The sequence below is a fragment of the Salmo salar genome, chromosome ssa02, assembly GCF_905237065.1.
Source record: "Salmo salar chromosome ssa02, Ssal_v3.1, whole genome shotgun sequence".
In the NCBI taxonomy this organism is placed as follows: Eukaryota; Metazoa; Chordata; class Actinopteri; order Salmoniformes; family Salmonidae; genus Salmo; species Salmo salar.
In genome coordinates, this window is record NC_059443.1 from 2,087,501 (window position 1) to 2,107,500 (window position 20,000).

A 20,000-nucleotide genomic window follows, 5' to 3' on the forward strand; every position below is an offset into this window, starting at 1 on the left:
TGGGGCTCTGTTCACAAACACACCCCACAGAGCCCTCACCTACAGAGAGATGAACCTGGAGAAGAGTCCCCTAAGCAAGCTGGTCCTGGGGCTCTGTTCACAAACACACCCCACAGAGCCCTCACCTACAGAGAGATGAACCTGGAGAAGAGTCCCCTAAGCAAGCTGGTCCTGGGGCTCTGTTCACAAACACACCCCACAGAGCCCTCACCTACAGAGAGATGAACCTGGAGAAGAGTCCCCTAAGCAAGCTGGTCCTGGGGCTCTGTTCACAAACACAAACAGACCCCACAGAGCCCCAGGACAGCAACACCATTAGAACCAACCAAATCATGAGAAAACAAAAAGATAATTACTTGACACATTGGAACGAATTAACCAAAAAACGAAGAAAATTGGAATGCTATCTGTCCCTAAACAGAGAGTACACAGTGGCAGAATACCTGACCACTGTGACTGACCCAAACTTAAGGAAAGCTTTGACCATGTACAGACTCAGCGAGCATAGCTATTGAGAAAGGCCGCCGTAGGCAGACCTGGCTCTCAAGAGAAGACAGGCTATGTGCACACTGCCCACAACATGAGGTGGAAACTGAGCTGCACTTCCTAACCTCCTGCCAAAGGTAGGACCATATTTGAGAGACATATTTCCTTCAGATTACACAGATCCACAAAGAATTGGAAAACAAAGTCAAACACTGATAAACTCCCATATCTGTTGTGACATCACAGCAGCAAGATACTGTCTGTGGCCCGTTGCCATGAGAACGGGACAACCAATGGAACACAAACAACCCGGTAAATACAACCTATATTTACCTGTTTATTTATCTTCATACTTCAACTTCTTGCACATTGTTACAACACTGTACATAGCCAATAATATAACATTTAAAATGTGTATATTCTTTTACATATTTTGTGCGTGTAATGTTTACTAATGTTTCCCTTGCTGATTTCCCTTTTATTTACTGCCTATTCCATTTGCTTAACATTACCAAAGCAGATGCCCCACAACAGCCCTTTGAATTGACATGAGAGAGAGAGAGGTCAGGGGTCAGTCAGAGAACACCTTGTGACTGCTGTGACATAGACTCATTTCAACCAGATGTTCCCAGCTTATGTTCTATTACCCCTTGTAACAGGACTGTACCCTAGTTAATACAGTAACAGTTACAGTAACAGGACTGTACCCTAGTTAATACAGTAACAGTTACAGTAACAGGACTGGATCCTAGTTAATACAGTAACAGTTACAGTAACAGGACTGTACCCTAGTTAATACAGTAACAGTTACAGTAACAGGCCTTTACCCTAGTTAATACAGTAACAGTTACAGTAACAGGACTGGACCCTAGCTAATACAGTAACAGTTACAGTAACAGGACTGTACCCTAGTTAATACAGTAACAGTTACAGTAACAGGACTGTACCCTAGTTAATACAGTAACAGTTACAGTAACAGGACTGGACCCTAGCTAATACAGTAACAGTTACAGTAAAAGGACTGTACCCTAGTTAATACAGTAACAGTTACAGTAACAGGACTGGATCCTAGTTAATACAGTAACAGTTACAGTAACAGGACTGTACCCTAGTTAATACAGTAACAGTTACAGTAACAGGACTGTACCCTAGTTAATACAGTAACAGTTACAGTAACAGGACTGTACCCTAGTTAATACAGTAACAGTTACAGTAACAGGACTGTACCCTAGTTAATACAGTAACAGTTACAGTAACAGGACTGTACCCTAGTTAATACAGTAACAGTTACAGTAACAGGCCTGTACCCTAGTTAATACAGTAACAGTTACAGTAACAGGACTGTACCCTAGTTAATACAGTAACAGTTACAGTAACAGGACTGTACCCTAGTTAATACAGTAACAGTTACAGTAACAGGCCTGTACCCTAGTTAATACAGTAACAGTTACAGTAACAGGACTGTACCCTAGTTAATACAGTAACAGGACTGTACCCTAGTTAATACAGTAACAGTTACAGTAACAGGCCTGTACCCTAGTTAATACAGTAACGGTTACAGTAACAGGACTGTACCCTAGTTAATACAGTAACAGTTACAGTAACAGGACTGTACCCTAGTTAATACAGTAACAGTTACAGTAACATGACTGTACCCTAGTTAATACAGTAACAGTTACAGTAACAGGACTGTACCCTAGTTAATACAGTAACAGTTACAGTAACAGGACTGTACCCTAGTCAATACAGTAACAGTTACAGTAACAGGACTGTACCCTAGTTAATACAGTAACAGTTACAGTAACAGGACTGCACCCTAGTTAATACAGTAACAGTTACAGTAACATGACTGTACCCTAGTTAATACAGTAACAGTTACAGTAACAGGACAGCATCCTAGTTAATACAGTAACAGTTACAGTAACATGACTGTACCCTAGTTAATACAGTAACAGTTACAGTAACAGGACTGTACCCTAGTTAATACAGTAACAGTTACAGTAACAGGACTGTACCCTAGTTAATACAGTAACAGTTACAGTAACAGGACTGTACCCTAGTTAATACAGTAACAGTTACAGTAACAGGACTGTACCCTAGTTAATACAGTAACAGTTACAGTAACAGGACTGTACCCTAGTTAATACAGTAACAGTTACAGTAACAGGACAGCATCCTAGTTAATACAGTAACAGTTACAGTAACATGACTGTACCCTAGTTAATACAGTAACAGTTACAGTAACAGGACTGTACCCTAGTTAATACAGTAACAGTTACAGTAACAGGACTGTACCCTAGTTAATACAGTAACAGTTACAGTAACAGGACTGTACCCTAGTTAATACAGTAACAGTTACAGTAACAGGACTGTACCCTAGTTAATACAGTAACAGTTACAGTAATAGGACTGGATCCTAGTTAATACAGTATTGGTTACAGTAACAGGACTGGATCCTAGTTAATACAGTAACGGTTACAGTAACAGGACTGTACCCTAGTTAATACAGTAACAGTTACAGTAACAGGACTGGATCCTAGTTAATACAGTAACAGTTACAGTAACAGGACTGTACCCTAGTTAATACAGTAACGGTTACAGTAACAGGACTGTACCCTAGTTAATACAGTAACAGTTACAGTAACAGGACTGCATCCTAGTTAATACAGTAACGGTTACAGTAACAGGACTGTACCCTAGTTAATACAGTAACAGTTACAGTAACAGCACTGTACCCTAGCTAATACAGTAACAGTTACAGTAACAGGACTGCATCCTAGTTAATACAGTAACAGGACTGGATCCGAGTTAATACAGTAACAGTTACAGTAACAGGACTGGATCCTAGTTAATACAGTAACGGTTACAGTAACAGGACTGTACCCTAGTTAATACAGTAACAGTTACAGTAACAGGACAGCATCCTAGTTAATACAGTAACAGTTACAGTAACAGGACTGTACCCTAGTTAATACAGTAACAGTTACAGTAACAGGACTGTACCCTAGCTAATACAGTAACAGTTACAGTAACAGGACTTCATCCTAGTTAATACAGTAACAGTTACAGTAACAGGATTGGATCCTAATTAATACAGTAACGGTTACAGTAACAGGACTGTACCCTAGTTAATACAGTAACAGTTACAGTAACAGGACTGTACCCTAGCTAATACAGTAACAGTTACAGTAACAGGACTGGATCCGAGTTAATACAGTAACGGTTACAGTAACATGACTGGATCCTAGTTAATACAGTAACGGTTACAGTAACAGGACTGTACCCTAGTTAATACAGTAACAGTTACAGTAACAGGACAGCATCCTAGTTAATACAGTAACGGTTACAGTAACAGGACTGGATCCTAGTTAATACAGTAACGGTTACAGTAACAGGACTGTACCCTAGCTAATACAGTAACAGTTACAGTAACAGGACTGGATCCTAGTTAATACAGTAACGTACAGAACAGGACTGGATCCTAGTTAATACAGTAACGGTTACAGTAACAGGACTGGATCCTAGTTAATACAGTAACGGTTACAGTAACAGGACTGGATCCTAGTTAATACAGTATTGGTTACAGTAACAGGACTGGATCCTAGTTAATACAGTAACGGTTACAGTAACAGGACTGTACCCTAGCTAATACAGTAACAGTTACAGTAACAGGACTGGACCCTAGTTAATACAGTAACGGTTACAGTAACATGACTGGATCCTAGTTAATACAGTAACGGTTACAGTAACAGGACTGGATCCTAGTTAATACAGTAACGGTTACAGTAACAGGACTGTACCCTAGTTAATACAGTAACGGTTACAGTAACAGGACTGGATCCGAGTTATACAGTAACGGTTACAGTAACAGGACTGGATCCGAGTTATACAGTAACGGTTACAGTAACAGGACTGGATCCTAGTTAATACAGTAACGGTTACAGTAACAGGACTGTACCCTAGTTAATACAGTAACGGTTACAGTAACAGGACTGGATCCGAGTTATACAGTAACGGTTACAGTAACAGGACTGGATCCTAGTTAATACAGTAACGGTTACAGTAACAGGACTGTACCCTAGCTAATACAGTAACAGTTACAGTAACAGGACTGGATCCGAGTTAATACAGTAACGGTTACAGTAACATGACTGGATCCTAGTTAATACAGTAACGGTTACAGTAACAGGACTGTATCCTAGTTAATGTGGTAAAGGTTACAGTAACAGGACTGTATACTAGTTAATTGGTAGCTGTGTGGTAACAGAACTGTATCCTAGTTAATGTGGTAAAGGTTACAGTAACAGGACTGTATACTAGTTAATGTGGTAACAGGACTGTATCCTAGTTAATGTGGTAACAGGACTGTATCCTAGTTAATGTGGTAAAGGTTACAGTAACAGGGCTGTATACTAGTTAATGTGGTAACAGGACTGTATCCTAGTTAATGTGGTAACAGGACTGTATCCTAGTTAATGTGGTAACAGGACTGTATACTAGTTAATTGGTACAGGACTGTATACTAGTTAATGTGTAACAGGACTGTATCCTAGTTAGTTCTCTCCTCTCTGCTCCCCTCTCTGAGTCCTGTCCTGTCCTGGTTCTCCTCTCTACTCCTCTCTCTGAGTCCTGTCCTGTCCTGGTTCTCCTCTCTGCTCCTCTCTCTGAGTCCTGTCCAGGATCTCTCCTCTACTCTCTGTTATCTGTGTTACATCTAAAGTACCTCCCTGGCCTGGCCCTCTCATCTCTCCTCTCTCAGTACATTACATAAGAGACAGCTGTCCTGGGTGAAATCTGCTGTGGGCAGAAACCCAGGTCTGACAGATGCACATCTGTTTCCCCAAGACAGGAGGGGGTGGAGGGGGGAGAGGAGATGGCCCTGCCTCAGTGTCTTGCTGGAGGGGGTGGAGGGGGGAGAGGAGATGGCCCTGCCTCAGTGTCTTGCTGGAGAGGGTGGAGGGGGAGAGGAGATGGCCCTGCCTCAGTGTCTTGCTGGAGGGGTGGAGGGGGGAGAGGAGATGGCCCTGCCTCAGTGTCTTGCTGGAGGGGTGGAGGGGGAGAGGAGATGGCCCTGCCTCAGTGTCTTGCTGGAGGGGGTGGAGGGGGAGAGGAGATGGCCCTGCCTCTTGCTGGAGGGGTGGAGGGGGAGAGGAGATGGCCCTGCCTCAGTGTCTTGCTGGAGGGGGTGGAGGGGGGAGAGGAGATGGCCCTGCCTCAGTGTCTTGCTGGAGGGGTGGAGGGGGAGAGGAGATGGCCCTGCCTCAGTGTCTTGGGATGAGAGGGAGGCTAGGGCCTTGGTGCATCTGTTTCCCAAATACAGGAAGGGTTGGGTCGGTCGGCACGTTGCAGGAAGTGCTCAGTGAGAGGCTCTCGGCTCGCTACCCTGGCAGCGCTATTGTGAGAATATGTGAGAATGCTAGGTCAGCGTTTCTTACTTAGAGTGTCCACATCACCTGCTGTCACAAATACACACCCACACACTCACCAGCATGCTAGCACACGTGTACATGTGCACACAATCACACACACACACGCACGCACGCACGCACACACACACACACACACACACACACACACACACACACACACACACACACACACACACACACACACACACACACACACACACACACACACACACACACACACACACACACACACACACACACCTCCCTGTCTGCCTGCCACACAAGGTTCGCTGCAAAGGATGCTGGTGCGATAGACATTACAGAGTGATAGACAGTGGAGCCAGGTTGACCATCACAATCCTCTGTCTCTATATCAGACCACCAGGTTGACCATCACAATCCTCTGTCTCTATATCAGACCACCAGGTTGACCATCACAATCCTCTGTCTCTATATCAGACCACCAGGTTGACCATCACAATCCTCTGTCTCTATATCAGACCACCAGGTTGACCATCACAATCCTCTGTCTCTATATCAGACCACCAGGTTGACCATCACAATCCTCTGTCTCTATAAAAAAAAGAGACCCATGTCCCATTGAAGATGGACAGTGGGATTCCTACCCCAGAGTGTGAATGGTTGGAACGTGGCAGAACTTGAAGACAGTGGGATTCCTACCCCAAAGCGGGAATGGTTGTAGTCTTTTATTCCAGTTGTGTGGAGAGCTACCTACAGCCTGAGAGATACCTACAGCCTGAGAGATACCTACAGCCTGAGAGATACCTACAGCCTGAGAGATACCTACAGCCTGAGAGATCACCTACAGCCTGAGAGACACCTACAGCCTGAGAGATACCTACAGCCTGAGAGATACCTACAGCCTGAGAGACACCTACAGCCTGAGAGATACCTACAGCCTGAGAGACACCTACAGCCTGAGAGATACCTACAGCCTGAGAGATACCTACAGCCTGAGAGACACCTACAGCCTGAGTGACACCTACAGCCTGAGAGACACCTACAGCCTGAGAGACACCTACAGCCTGAGAGACACCTACAGCCTGAGAGATACCTACAGCCTGAGAGACACCTACAGCCTGAGAGACACCTACAGCCTGAGAGATACCTACAGCCTGAGTGACACCTACAGCCTGAGAGATACCTACAGCCTGAGAGATACCTACAGCCTGAGAGACACCTACAGCCTGAGAGATACCTACAGCCTGAGAGACACCTACAGCCTGAGTGACACCTACAGCCTGAGTGACACCTACAGCCTGAGAGATACCTACAGCCTGAGAGATACCTACAGCCTGAGAGACACCTACAGCCTGAGAGATACCTACAGCCTGAGTGACACCTACAGCCTGAGAGATACCTACAGCCTGAGAGATACCTACAGCCTGAGAGATACCTACAGCCTGAGAGCCAACTGTGACTATGGTCCTACTAGATAATAAACAGATATGTATAGCCAAATAGGAGACTAAAAAAATTTGGCATGGGTCCTCAGATCCTCAAAAAGTTCTACAGCTGCACCATCGAGAGCATCCTGACCGGTTGCGTCACCGCCTGGTATGGCAACTGCTCGGCATCTGACCGTAAGGCGCTACAGAGGGTAGTGCGTACAGGGGGACAAGCTTCCTGCCGTCCAGGACCTATACAATAGGAGGTGTCAGAGGAAAGCCCATTATATTGTCAGAGACTCCAGTCACCCGAGTTATAGACTGTTCTCTCTGCTACCGTACAGCAAGCCGTACTGGAGCGCCAAGTCTAGGACCAAAAGGCTCCTTAACAGCTTCTACCCCCAAGCCATAAGACTGCTGAACAATTAATCAAATGGCCACCGGACTATTTTAAATTGACCCCCCCCCATTTGTTTTGTACACTGCTGCTACTCGCTGTTTATTATCTATGCATAGTCACTTCACCCCTACCTATATGTACAAATGACCTCTAACCTGTACCCCTGCACACTGACTCGGTACCGGTACCTCCTGTATATAGCCTCCACACTGACTCTGTACCGGTACCCCCCTGTATATAGTCTCCATATTGACTCTGTACCGTAACACCCTGTATATAGCCTCCACATTGACTCTGTACCGTAACACCCTGTATATAGCCTCCACATTGACTCTGTACCGTAACACCCTGTATAGAGCCTCCACATTGACTCTGTACCGTAACACCCTGTATATAGCCTCCACATTGACTCTGTACCGTAACACCCTGTATATAGCCTCCACATTGACTCTGTACCGTAACACCCTGTATATAGCCTCCACATTGACTCTGTACCGTAACACCCTGTATATAGCCTCCACATTGACTCTGTACCGTAACACCCTGTATATAGCCTCCACATTGACTCTGTACCGTAACACCCTGTATATAGCCTCCACATTGACTCTGTACCGTAACACCCTGTATATAGCCTCCACATTGACTCTGTACCGTAACACCCTGTATATAGCCTCCACATTGACTCTGTACCGTAACACCCTGTATATAGCCTCCACATTGACTCTGTACCGTAACACCCTGTATATAGCATCGTTATTGTTATGTTATTGTGTTACTTCTTATTATTTCTTACTTTAGTTTATTTGGTAAATATTTTCTTCTTCTTGAACTGCACTATTAGTTAGAGCCTGTAAGTAAGCATTTCACAGTAAGGCCTATACCTGTTGAATTCGTCGCATGTGACAAATAAAGTTTTATTTTATTTTATTTGACAACCACAACACACACCTCCCCACCCCCCCACCCCACCCCCCCACACACACCTCTACCATCACACACACATGCACACACACACACACACCACCCCCTCACCATATGTGTTTTCTCTCCTGGTTTCATTAGCATATCTGCTATGACTCAGGGGAAGGAAAAGGAGACCATCCTCGTTAGTAATTCATGCTGTCCTAATTACTGAGAGGACTAATTGTCTGTGAGGCTCAGGTTAGCATAAAGTCAGAAACTTCTTCATTATCATTCAATTAAACAGACTTTACGAAGCAAAAAAAATTCAAAAATTTACGTCGACTATTTCATATCAATGTGGAGAATCTGCTCAGTTTGTTCTGGAATATTAAAGACATAAATAAACGTTTTCAGGAATGTTTAGCTTTCAATAAACAATTGATCGTAAAGAAGAAATATTTAGTCTGACTTCCTTCAGCACTCTACACACAGTATCCAGTGGTACAACTAACTACAGTATTCCCATGCTTCACTAAGCCTGCTCGACGGGACGCTGCCAGTCAGCCAATTATATGCTACTTTCAATCTTAATGCGATTACTTTGGATTAAAACAAGATATTAAAGCCTAAAACGCCATTAAACAGCTAATTAAACTCTGGAATGTGATTAAAGAACTTTAAATCAGAGAGTTGACAAGCTTTCAGTCAGTCACCTCTTATCAACCGTAGACTGTCTGAACCTGTCAGCGATGTTATTACTGTACAGTATATGATGGATCACCAACGGCAACAGAACAAACATTCTTTGGGTCTAACAAGTGTTTCTCTGTCAGTTCACATTATCAGTTAAAACGCCTGGCTCTAGTCATAACTACAGGAGCTGTGTCTGTCAACAGTTCTAGAACACTAACACCTACCTATAACTACAGTAGCTGTCTGTCAACAGTTCTAGAACACTAACACCTACCTATAACTACAGTAGCTGTGTCTATCAACAGTTCTAGAACACTAACACCTACCTATAACTACAGTAGCTGTCTGTCAACAGTTCTAGAACACTAACACCTACCTAGAACTACAGTAGCTGTCTGTCAACAGTTCTAGAACACTAACACCTACCTATAACTACAGTAGCTGTGTCTGTCAACAGTTCCAGAACACTAACACCTACCTAGAACTACAGTAGCTGTCTGTCAACAGTTCCACAACACTAACACCTACCTATAACTACAGTAGCTGTGACTGTCAACAGTTCCAGAACACTAACACCTACCTAGAACTACAGTAGCTGTCTGTCAACAGTTCCAGAACACTACCACCTACCTATAACTACAGTAGCTGTGTCTGTCAACAGTTCCAGAACACTAACACCTACCTAGAACTACAGTAGCTGTCTGTCAACAGTTCCAGAACACTAACACCTACCTAGAACTACATTAGCTGTGTCTGTCAACAGTTCCAGAACACTAACACCTACCTATAACTACAGTAGCTGTGTCTGTCAACAGTTCCAGAACACTAACACCTACCTAGAACTACAGTAGCTGTCTGTCAACAGTTCCACAACACTAACACCTACCTATAACTACAGTAGCTGTGTCTGTCAACAGTTCCAGAACACTAACACCTACCTAGAACTACAGTAGCTGTCTGTCAACAGTTCCAGAACACTAACACCTACCTATAACTACAGTAGCTGTGTCTGTCAACAGTTCCAGAACACTAACACCTACCTAGAACTACAGTAGCTGTGTCTGTCAACAGTTCCAGAACACTAACACCTACCTATAACTACAGTAGCTGTGTCTGTCAACAGTTCCAGAACACTAACACCTACCTAGAACTACAGTAGCTGTGTCTGTCAACAGTTCCAGAACACTAACACCTACCTAGAACTACAGTAGCTGTGTCTGTCAACAGTTCCAGAACACTAACACCTACCTATAACTACAGTAGCTGTGTCTGTCAACAGTTCCAGAACACTAACACCTACCTAGAACTACAGTAGCTGTGTCTGTCAACAGTTCCAGAACACTAACACCTACCTAGAACTACAGTAGCTGTGTCTGTCAACAGTTCCAGAACACTAACACCTACCTATAACTACAGTAGCTGTGTCTGTCAACAGTTCCAGAACACTAACACCTACCTATAACTACAGTAGCTGTGTCTGTCAACAGTTCCAGAACACTAACACCTACCTAGAACTACAGTAGCTGTGTCTGTCAACAGTTCCAGAACACTAACACCTACCTATAACTACAGTAGCTGTGTCTGTCAACAGTTCCAGAACACTAACACCTACCTATAACTACAGTAGCTGTCTGTCAACAGTTCCAGAACACTAACACCTACCTATAACTACAGTAGCTGTGTCTGTCAACAGTTCCAGAACACTAACACCTACCTATAACTACAGTAGCTGTCTGTCAACAGTTCCAGAACACTAACACCTACCTATAACTACAGTAGCTGTGTCTGTCAACAGTTCCAGAACACTAACACCTACCTATAACTACAGTAGCTGGCTGTCAACAGTTCCAGAACACTAACACCTACCTAGAACTACAGTAGCTGTGTCTGTCAACAGTTCCAGAACACTAACACCTACCTAGAACTACAGTAGCTGTGTCTGTCAACAGTTCCAGAACACTAACACCTACCTATAACTACAGTAGCTGTGTCTGTCAACAGTTCCAGAACACTAACACCTACCAATAACTACAGTAGCTGTGTCTGTCAACAGTTCCAGAAAATTAACACCTACCTAGAACTACAGTAGCTGTGTCTGTCAACAGTTCCAGAACACTAACACCTACCTAGAACTACAGTAGCTGTGTCTGTCAACAGTTCCAGAACACTAACACCTACCTATAACTACAGTAGCTGTGTCTGTCAACAGTTCCAGAACACTAACACCTACCTATAACTACAGTAGCTGTGTCTGTCAACAGTTCCAGAACACTAACACCTACCTAGAACTACAGTAGCTGTCTGTCAACAGTTCCAGAACACTAACACCTACCTATAACTACAGTAGCTGTGTCTGTCAACAGTTCCAGAACACTAACACCTACCTATAACTACAGTAGCTGTCTGTCAACAGTTCCAGAACACTAACACCTACCTATAACTACAGTAGCTGTGTCTGTCAACAGTTCCAGAACACTAACACCTACCTATAACTACAGTAGCTGTCTGTCAACAGTTCTAGAACACTAACACCTACCTAGAACTACAGTAGCTGTCTGTCAACAGTTCTAGAACACTAACACCTACCTAGAGCTACAGTAGCTGTGTCTGTCAACAGTTCCAGAACACTAACACCTACCTTGAACTACAGTAGCTGTCTGTCAACAGTTCCAGAACACTAACACCTACCTAGAACTACAGTAGCTGTGTCTGTCAACAGTTCCAGAACACTAACACCTACCTAGAACTACAGTAGCTGTGTCTGTCAACAGTTCCAGAACACTAACACCTACCTAGAACTACAGTAGCTGTGTCTGTCAACAGTTCCAGAACACTAACACCTACCTAGAACTACAGTAGCTGTGTCTGTCAACAGTTCCAGAACACTAACACCTACCTATAACTACAGTAGCTGTCTGTCAACATTTCCAGAACACTAACACCTACCTATAACTACAGTAGCTGGCTGTCAACAGTTCCAGAACACTAACACCTACCTAGAACTACAGTAGCTGTCTGCCAACAGTTCTAGAACACTAACACCTACCTAGAACTACAGTAGCTGTCTGTCAACAGTTCCAGAACACTAACACCTACCTAGAACTACAGTAGCTGTGTCTGTCAACAGTTCTAGAACACTAACACCTACCTAGAACTACAGTAGCTGTCTGTCAACAGTTCCAGAACACTAACACCTACCTAGAACTACAGTAGCTGTGTCTGTCAACAGTTCTAGAACATAACTGAGAGATATCAACAGCCTGAGAGATACCTACAGTCTGAGAGATTCCTACAGCCTGTATAGCTGGCTCTCAGTAGGTGCTGTTTACTGTAACCCCTAGTCATAACTACTGCATAGCTGGCTCTCAGTAGGTGCTGTTCACTGTAAACCCTAGTAACAGTAATAACAAACTAGTCCTAACTAGATCCAGTACTGTGAAGTAATGCTCACCTTCCCCGACCATAGATACTCCGATGGACATGCCCATGAACTTGCTCCGGGTCCAGACGTGGGTGTTGACGCACATGTTCCTCTCTTTGCACTCGCAGTAGAACCCAGTGACAGGTGGGTGGTGTGACACCTGCTCCGCCACGAACCTTACCCGGTAACAGTCCTCTGCCTGAGCACCCCCGCTCTCCGTCCCTGTCCGGCGGGAGGCTCTAGAGGAAGAGGCGGGGTTAGGGGAAGGGCCTCTAGAGGAAGAGGCGGGGTTAGGGGAAGGGCCTCTAGAGGAAGAGGCGGGGTTAGGGGAAGAGCCTCTAGAGGAAGAGGCGGGGTTAGGGGAAGAGCCTCTAGAGGAAGAGGCGGGGTTAGGGGCGGGGTTTGAAGTGGGTGTAGTGTTAGTGTTAGGGACGGAGCTCATGGTCCTCAGTGGGTGGACTCTCTCTCGGGGACGTCCCAGGAACACCTGAAGCTCTCTCCCAGGATGGGGTTGTAGGGTTTCTTGGCCACGGCACCCTTGCGCCCCTCGTGGAAGGCGGTCAGGTAGTATTCCACGAATCGGACGATGCGCTCCTCTGGGGTGGTTCCCGTGGTGATGGCCAGGAACATGTCTGGGTGAGCCATGAAGTTAGCGTACATCTCTAGGAGGGAACGCTTCTCCAGGATAAAGGTAGGGAGTACCACCTATAGGAAGGAGAAGGAGAGAGAGAGAGGAGGAAGGAGAGAGAGAGGAAGGAGAAGGAGAGAGAGAGAGGAAGGAGAAGGAGAGAGAGAGGAAGGAGAGAGAGAGAGAGGAAGGTGAAGGAGAGAGAGAGGAAGGAGAGAGAGAGAGAGAGAGAGAGAGAGAGAGGAAGGTGAAGGAGAGAGAGAAAGGGAGGCGAGAGAGAGAGGAAGGAAAAGGAGAGAAAGAGAGAGGAAGGAGAAGGAGAGAGAGAGAGAGAGAGAGAGAGGAAGGTGAAAGAGAGAGAGAGAGAGAAAAAGAGAGAGAGGAAGGTGAAAAAGAGAGAGAGGAAGGAGGAGAGAGAGAGAGAGAGAGAGAGAGGAAGGTGAAAGAGAGAGAGGACAGCAACACAATTAGACCCAACCAAATCATGAGAAAACAAAAAGCTAATTACTTGACACATTGGAAAGAATTAACAAAAAAACTGAGCAAACTACAATGCTATTTGGCAGAATACCTGACCACTGTGACTGACCCAAACTTAAGGAAAGCTTTGACTATGTACAGACTCAGTGAGCATAGCCTTGCTATTGAGAAAGGCCGCCGTAGGCAGACCTGGCTCTCAAGAGAAGACAGGGTATGTGCACACTGCCCACAAAATGAGGTGGAAACTGAGCTGCACTTCCTAACCTCCTGCCAAATGTATGACCATATTAGAGACACATATTTCCTTCAGATTAAACAGATCCACAAAGAATTCAAAAACAAACACAATTTTGATAAACTCCCATATCTACTGGGTGAAATACCACAGTGTGCCATCACAGCAGCAAGATTTGTGACCTGTTGTCACAAGAAAAGGTCAACCAGTGAAGAACAAACACCATTGTAAATACAACCCATATTTATGTTTATTTATTTTCCCTTTTGTACTTTAACTATTTTGACATAATATGAGATTTGAAATGTCTTCATTCTTTTGGAATTTGTTTAGTGTAATGTTTAAAGGAAATTTTTATTGTTTATTTCACTTATGTTTGTTATCTACTTCACTTGCTTTGGCAATGTTGACATATGTTTCCCATGCCAATAAAGCCCTTAGATTGAAATCGAAATCGAAATTTAATTACCAGAGAGCGACAGAGAGAAAGAAAAAGAGAGAGAGAGAAAGAAAAAGAGAGAGAGAGAGAGATTATTGCTTATTGGGAAACACAAGCACAAGGACAAAGCAAAATGCAGTGCTATCTGGCCCTATATCGGCAGTCCACCGTGACAAACTATTAGACCATGGTTACTGATCAAAACCTTAGAAAAACCAAAGTACAGGCTCAGTGAGCACAGCCTTGCCATTGAGAAGGGTAGACACAGGAAAACCTGGCTCCCTGTAGAGGAAAGGCTGTGCAACCACTGCACCACAGCAGAACCTGAGATAGAGCTGCATTTCCTGACAAGATGTCAAAAATATAAAACAATTAGAGTGTCATTTCCCCAAATTTGAAACCCTTATTCAAGGTTTCAAAGACCTCTCTGATGAGGATAGGCTACCCGTTCTGTTGGGGGAGGACGCAGAGAGCTGTGGGTTGGCAGCGCACTACATTGCTGCCTGCCATAAGTTGAGGGACAGTGTCTGACAGACCAATCAACCTGCACATATCCTCTACTGTATGCTTATTGTTATTGTTGAATGTATGGTTATTTTGATCCTTGGTTATTGTTGTTACTGTTGTCCCGTTGACAATTTTGATTCTTATTATTTCATATTGTAAATATCCAAAGTAAGCTTTGGCAATATGTACATTGTTATATCATGCCAATAAACCAAACTGAATTGAATTGAATTGAATTGAATTGAGAGAAAGGGAGAAAGAGAGAGAAGAGAGACAAAGAAGAGAGAGAGAAAGAGAGAGAGAAGGGAAAGAGAGAAAGAGAGAGAGAGGAGAGACAGAGAAAGAGAGAATTGAATGAGAGCAAGAGAGAGAGATAGAGAGAGAAGAGAGAGCCAGAGAGAGAGAAAGAGAGAGAGAGAGAGAGAGAGAGAGAGAGAGAGAGAGAAATAGAGGTGAGAGGGAAATGGAAAATAAATTGAATTTAGTCCCTCTCTGTCCATTCCTGTGGAGAATAAAATATATTAATCACAGACTGGTCTGTGTTGATATTTACTGATCAAATAGGCTCAGTCTGATTTATTTGCAGTACTTAAAATTAATGAGCTTACAAAAAACACACACACACAGTACACACACACACAGTACACACACACACACACACACACACACACACACACACACACACACACACACACACACACACACACACACACACACACACACACACACACACACACACACACACACACACACACACACACACACACACACACACACACCCCCCCCACACACACACAGGGTGCTACCCCCTGTTACTAATAGGTGGACAGAGTCCCTGTCATGTTATCCTGCCAGGAGAGGGCTGTCTGGTGTCTATTAATAACCCAGTACATAGTGATGTCTGAGTGATGACGTACATGCTGGTCCCCTGTGGCTCCACATCAGGCCTCTGTAACAGCCCCCCCCCATCCACATCAGGCCTCTGTAACAGCCCCCCCCCCCCCATCCACATCAGGCCTCTGTAACAGCCCGTCCCCCCATCCACATCAGGCCTCTGTAACAGCCCCCCCCATCCACATCAGGCCTCTGTAACAGCCCCCCCCCATCCACATCAGGCCTCTGTAACAGCCGGCCCCCCATCCACATCAGGCCTCTGTAACAGCCCCCCCCATCCATATCAGGCCTCTGTAACAGCCGGTCCCCCCATCCACATCAGGCCTCTGTAACAGCCCCCCCCATCCATATCAGGCCTCTGTAATAGCCCGTCCCCCCATCCACATCAGGCCTCTGTAACAGCCCCCCATCCACATCAGGCCTCTGTAACAGCCCCCCCCCCATCCACATCAGGCCTCTGTAACAGCCCGTCCCCCCATCCACATTAGGCCTCTGTAACAGCCCCCCCCATCCACATCAGGCCTCTGTAACAGCCCCCCCCCATCCATATCAGGCCTCTGTAATAGCCCGTCCCCCATCCACATCAGGCCTCTGTATCAGCCCCGCCCCCCATCCACATCAGGCCTCTGTAACAGCCCGTCCCCCCATCCACATCAGGCCTCTGTATCAGCCCCGTCCCCCCCATCCACATCAGGCCTCTGTAACAGCCCATTCCCCCCATCCACATCAGGCATATCAGGGATGTGGCCCAAAAGGGCAACCTATTTTCCCCTAGTACACTACTTTTTTTACCAGAGAGCCCTAAAGGGTAGCCATTTGGGACACAGCCCAGGCCTCTCTCTCTCCCACCATCAGAAACATCAGTCTCTGTCAAACATCGTTATCCTCATGAACAGCCAACGCTGTCTGGAACATTATAGACAGCCAGAAAGACATAAAACATCTGGATCCATCTCTACTGAGAACAGCTGTTATTAGACCAGATAACACCTGGATCAATCTCTACTGAGAACAGCTGTTATTACACCAGATAACACCTGGATCCATCTCTACTGAGAACAGCTGTTATTACACCAGATAACACCTGGATCCATCTCTACTGAGAACAGCTGTTATTACACCAGATAACACCTGGATCCATCTCTACTGAGAACAGCTGTTATTACACCAGATAACACCTGGATCCATCTCTACTGAGAACAGCTGTTATTACACCAGATACTCGTATTTACATCAGTTACCACAGTAGTTTACACCAGTTACCACAGTAGTTTACACACCAGTTACCATACTAGACAGTTTACACCAGTTACCACAGTAGTTTACAAAACAGTTACCACAGTAGTTTACACCAGTTACCACAGTAGTTTGCACCAGTTACCACAGTAGTTTACACACCAGTTACCACATTAGTTTACACCAGTTACCACAGTAGTTTACACACCAGTTACCACAGTAGTTTACACACCAGTTACCACAGTAGTTTACACCAGTTACCACAGTAGTTTACACCAGTTACCACAGTAGTTTACACACGAGTTACCACAGTAGTTTACACACCAGTTACCACAGTAGTTTACAAACCAGTTACCACAGTAGTTTACACCAGTTACCACATTAGTTTACACACCAGTTACCACAGTAGTTTACACACCAGTTACCACATTAGTTTACACCAGTTACCACAGTAGTTTACACACCAGTTACCACAGTAGTTTACACACCAGTTACCACAGTAGTTTACACCAGTTACCACAGTAGTTTACACCAGTTACCACAGTAGTTTACACGAGTTACCACAGTAGTTTACACACCAGTTACCACAGTAGTTTACACCAGTTACCACAGTAGTTTACACCAGTTACCACATTAGTTTACACACCAGTTACCACAGTAGTTTACACACCAGTTACCACAGTAGTTTACATCAGTTACCACAGTAGTTTACACCAGTTACCACAGTAGTTTACACACCAGTTACCACAGTAGTTTACACACCAGTTACCACAGTAGTTTACACACCAGTTACCACAGTAGTTTACACCAGTTACCACATTAGTTTACACACCAGTTACTACAGTAGTTTACACACCAGTTACCACAGTAGTTTACATCAGTTACCACAGTAGTTTACACCAGTTACCACAGTAGTTTGCACACCAGTTACCACAGTAGTTTACACACCAGTTACCACAGTAGTTTACACACCAGTTACCACAGTAGTTTACACACCAGTTACCACAGTAGTTTACACCAGTTACCACAGTAGTTTACATCAGTTACCACAGTAGTTTACACCAGTTACCACATTAGTTTACACACCAGTTACCACAGTAGTTTACACCAGTTACCACAGTAGTTTACATCAGTTACCACAGTAGTTTACACCAGTTACCACATTAGTTTACACCAGTTACCACAGTAGTTTACACCAGTTACCAGAGTAGTTTACACCAGTTACCACAGTAGTTTACATCAGTTACCACAGTAGTTTACACCAGTTACCACAGTAGTTTACACACCAGTTACCACAGTAGTTTACACACCAGTTACCACAGTAGTTTACACACCAGTTACCACAGTAGTTTACACCAGTTACCACAGTAGTTTACATCAGTTACCACAGTAGTTTACACCAGTTACCACATTAGTTTACACCAGTTACCACAGTAGTTTACACACCAGTTACCACAGTAGTTTACACCAGTTACCACAGTAGTTTACATCAGTTACCACAGTAGTTTACACCAGTTACCACATTAGTTTACACCAGTTACCACAGTAGTTTACACCAGTTACCACAGTAGTTTACACCAGTTACCACAGTAGTTTACATCAGTTACCACAGTAGTTTACACCAATTACCACAGTAGTTTATATCAGTTACCACAGTAGTTTACACCAGTTACCACAGTAATTTACACACCAGTTACCACAGTAGTTTACACCAGTTACCACAGTAGTTTATATCAGTTACCACAGTAGTTTACACCAGTTACCACAGTAGTTTATATCAGTTACCACAGTAGTTTACACCAGTTACCACAGTAGTTTATATCAGTTACCACAGTAGTTTACATCAGTTACCACAGTAGTTTACACCAGTTACCACAGTAGTTTATATCAGTTACCACAGTAGTTTATATCAGTTACCACAGTAGTTTACACCAGTTACCACAGTAGTTTATATCAGTTACCACAGTAGTTTACATCAGTTACCACAGTAGTTTACATCAGTTACCACAGTAGTTTACATCAGTTACCACAGTAGTTTACATCAGTTACCACAGTAGTTTACATCAGTTACCACAGTAGTTTACACACCAGTTACCACAGTAGTTTATATCAGTTACCACAGTAGTTTACATCAGTTACCACAGTAGTTTACACCAGTTACCACAGTAGTTTGCACACCAGTTACCACAGTAGTTTACACACCAGTTACCACAGTAGTTTACACACCAGTTACCACAGTAGTTTACACCAGTTACCACAGTAGTTTACACCAGTTACCACAGTAGTTTACATCAGTTACCACAGTAGTTTACACCAGTTACCACATTAGTTTACACACCAGTTACCACAGTAGTTTACACCAGTTACCACAGTAGTTTACATCAGTTACCACAGTAGTTTACACCAGTTACCACATTAGTTTACACCAGTTACCACAGTAGTTTACACCAGTTACCAGAGTAGTTTACACCAGTTACCACAGTAGTTTACATCAGTTACCACAGTAGTTTACACCAATTACCACAGTAGTTTATATCAGTTACCACAGTAGTTTACACCAGTTACCACAGTAGTTTACACACCAGTTACCACAGTAGTTTACACCAGTTACCACAGTAGTTTACATCAGTTACCACAGTAGTTTACACCAGTTACCACAGTAGTTTACACACCAGTTACCACAGTAGTTTACACACCAGTTACCACAGTAGTTTACACACCAGTTACCACAGTAGTTTACACCAGTTACCACAGTAGTTTACATCAGTTACCACAGTAGTTTACACCAGTTACCACATTAGTTTACACCAGTTACCACAGTAGTTTACACACCAGTTACCACAGTAGTTTACACCAGTTAC

At 44.1% G+C, this 20,000-nt stretch overlaps 1 protein-coding gene across 1 annotated transcript in view; it reads right to left on the minus strand.

Moving 5' to 3' along the window:
* Positions 1-20,000, minus strand: part of LOC106590999 (oxysterol-binding protein-related protein 10) — a 133,377-nt gene that overhangs the window by 13,240 nt on the left and 100,137 nt on the right. Inside the window, 2 exon segments of the mRNA XM_045712704.1 lie at positions 12,751-13,148; positions 13,181-13,425. Coding sequence (XP_045568660.1) covers positions 12,751-13,148; positions 13,181-13,425 — 643 coding nt within the window.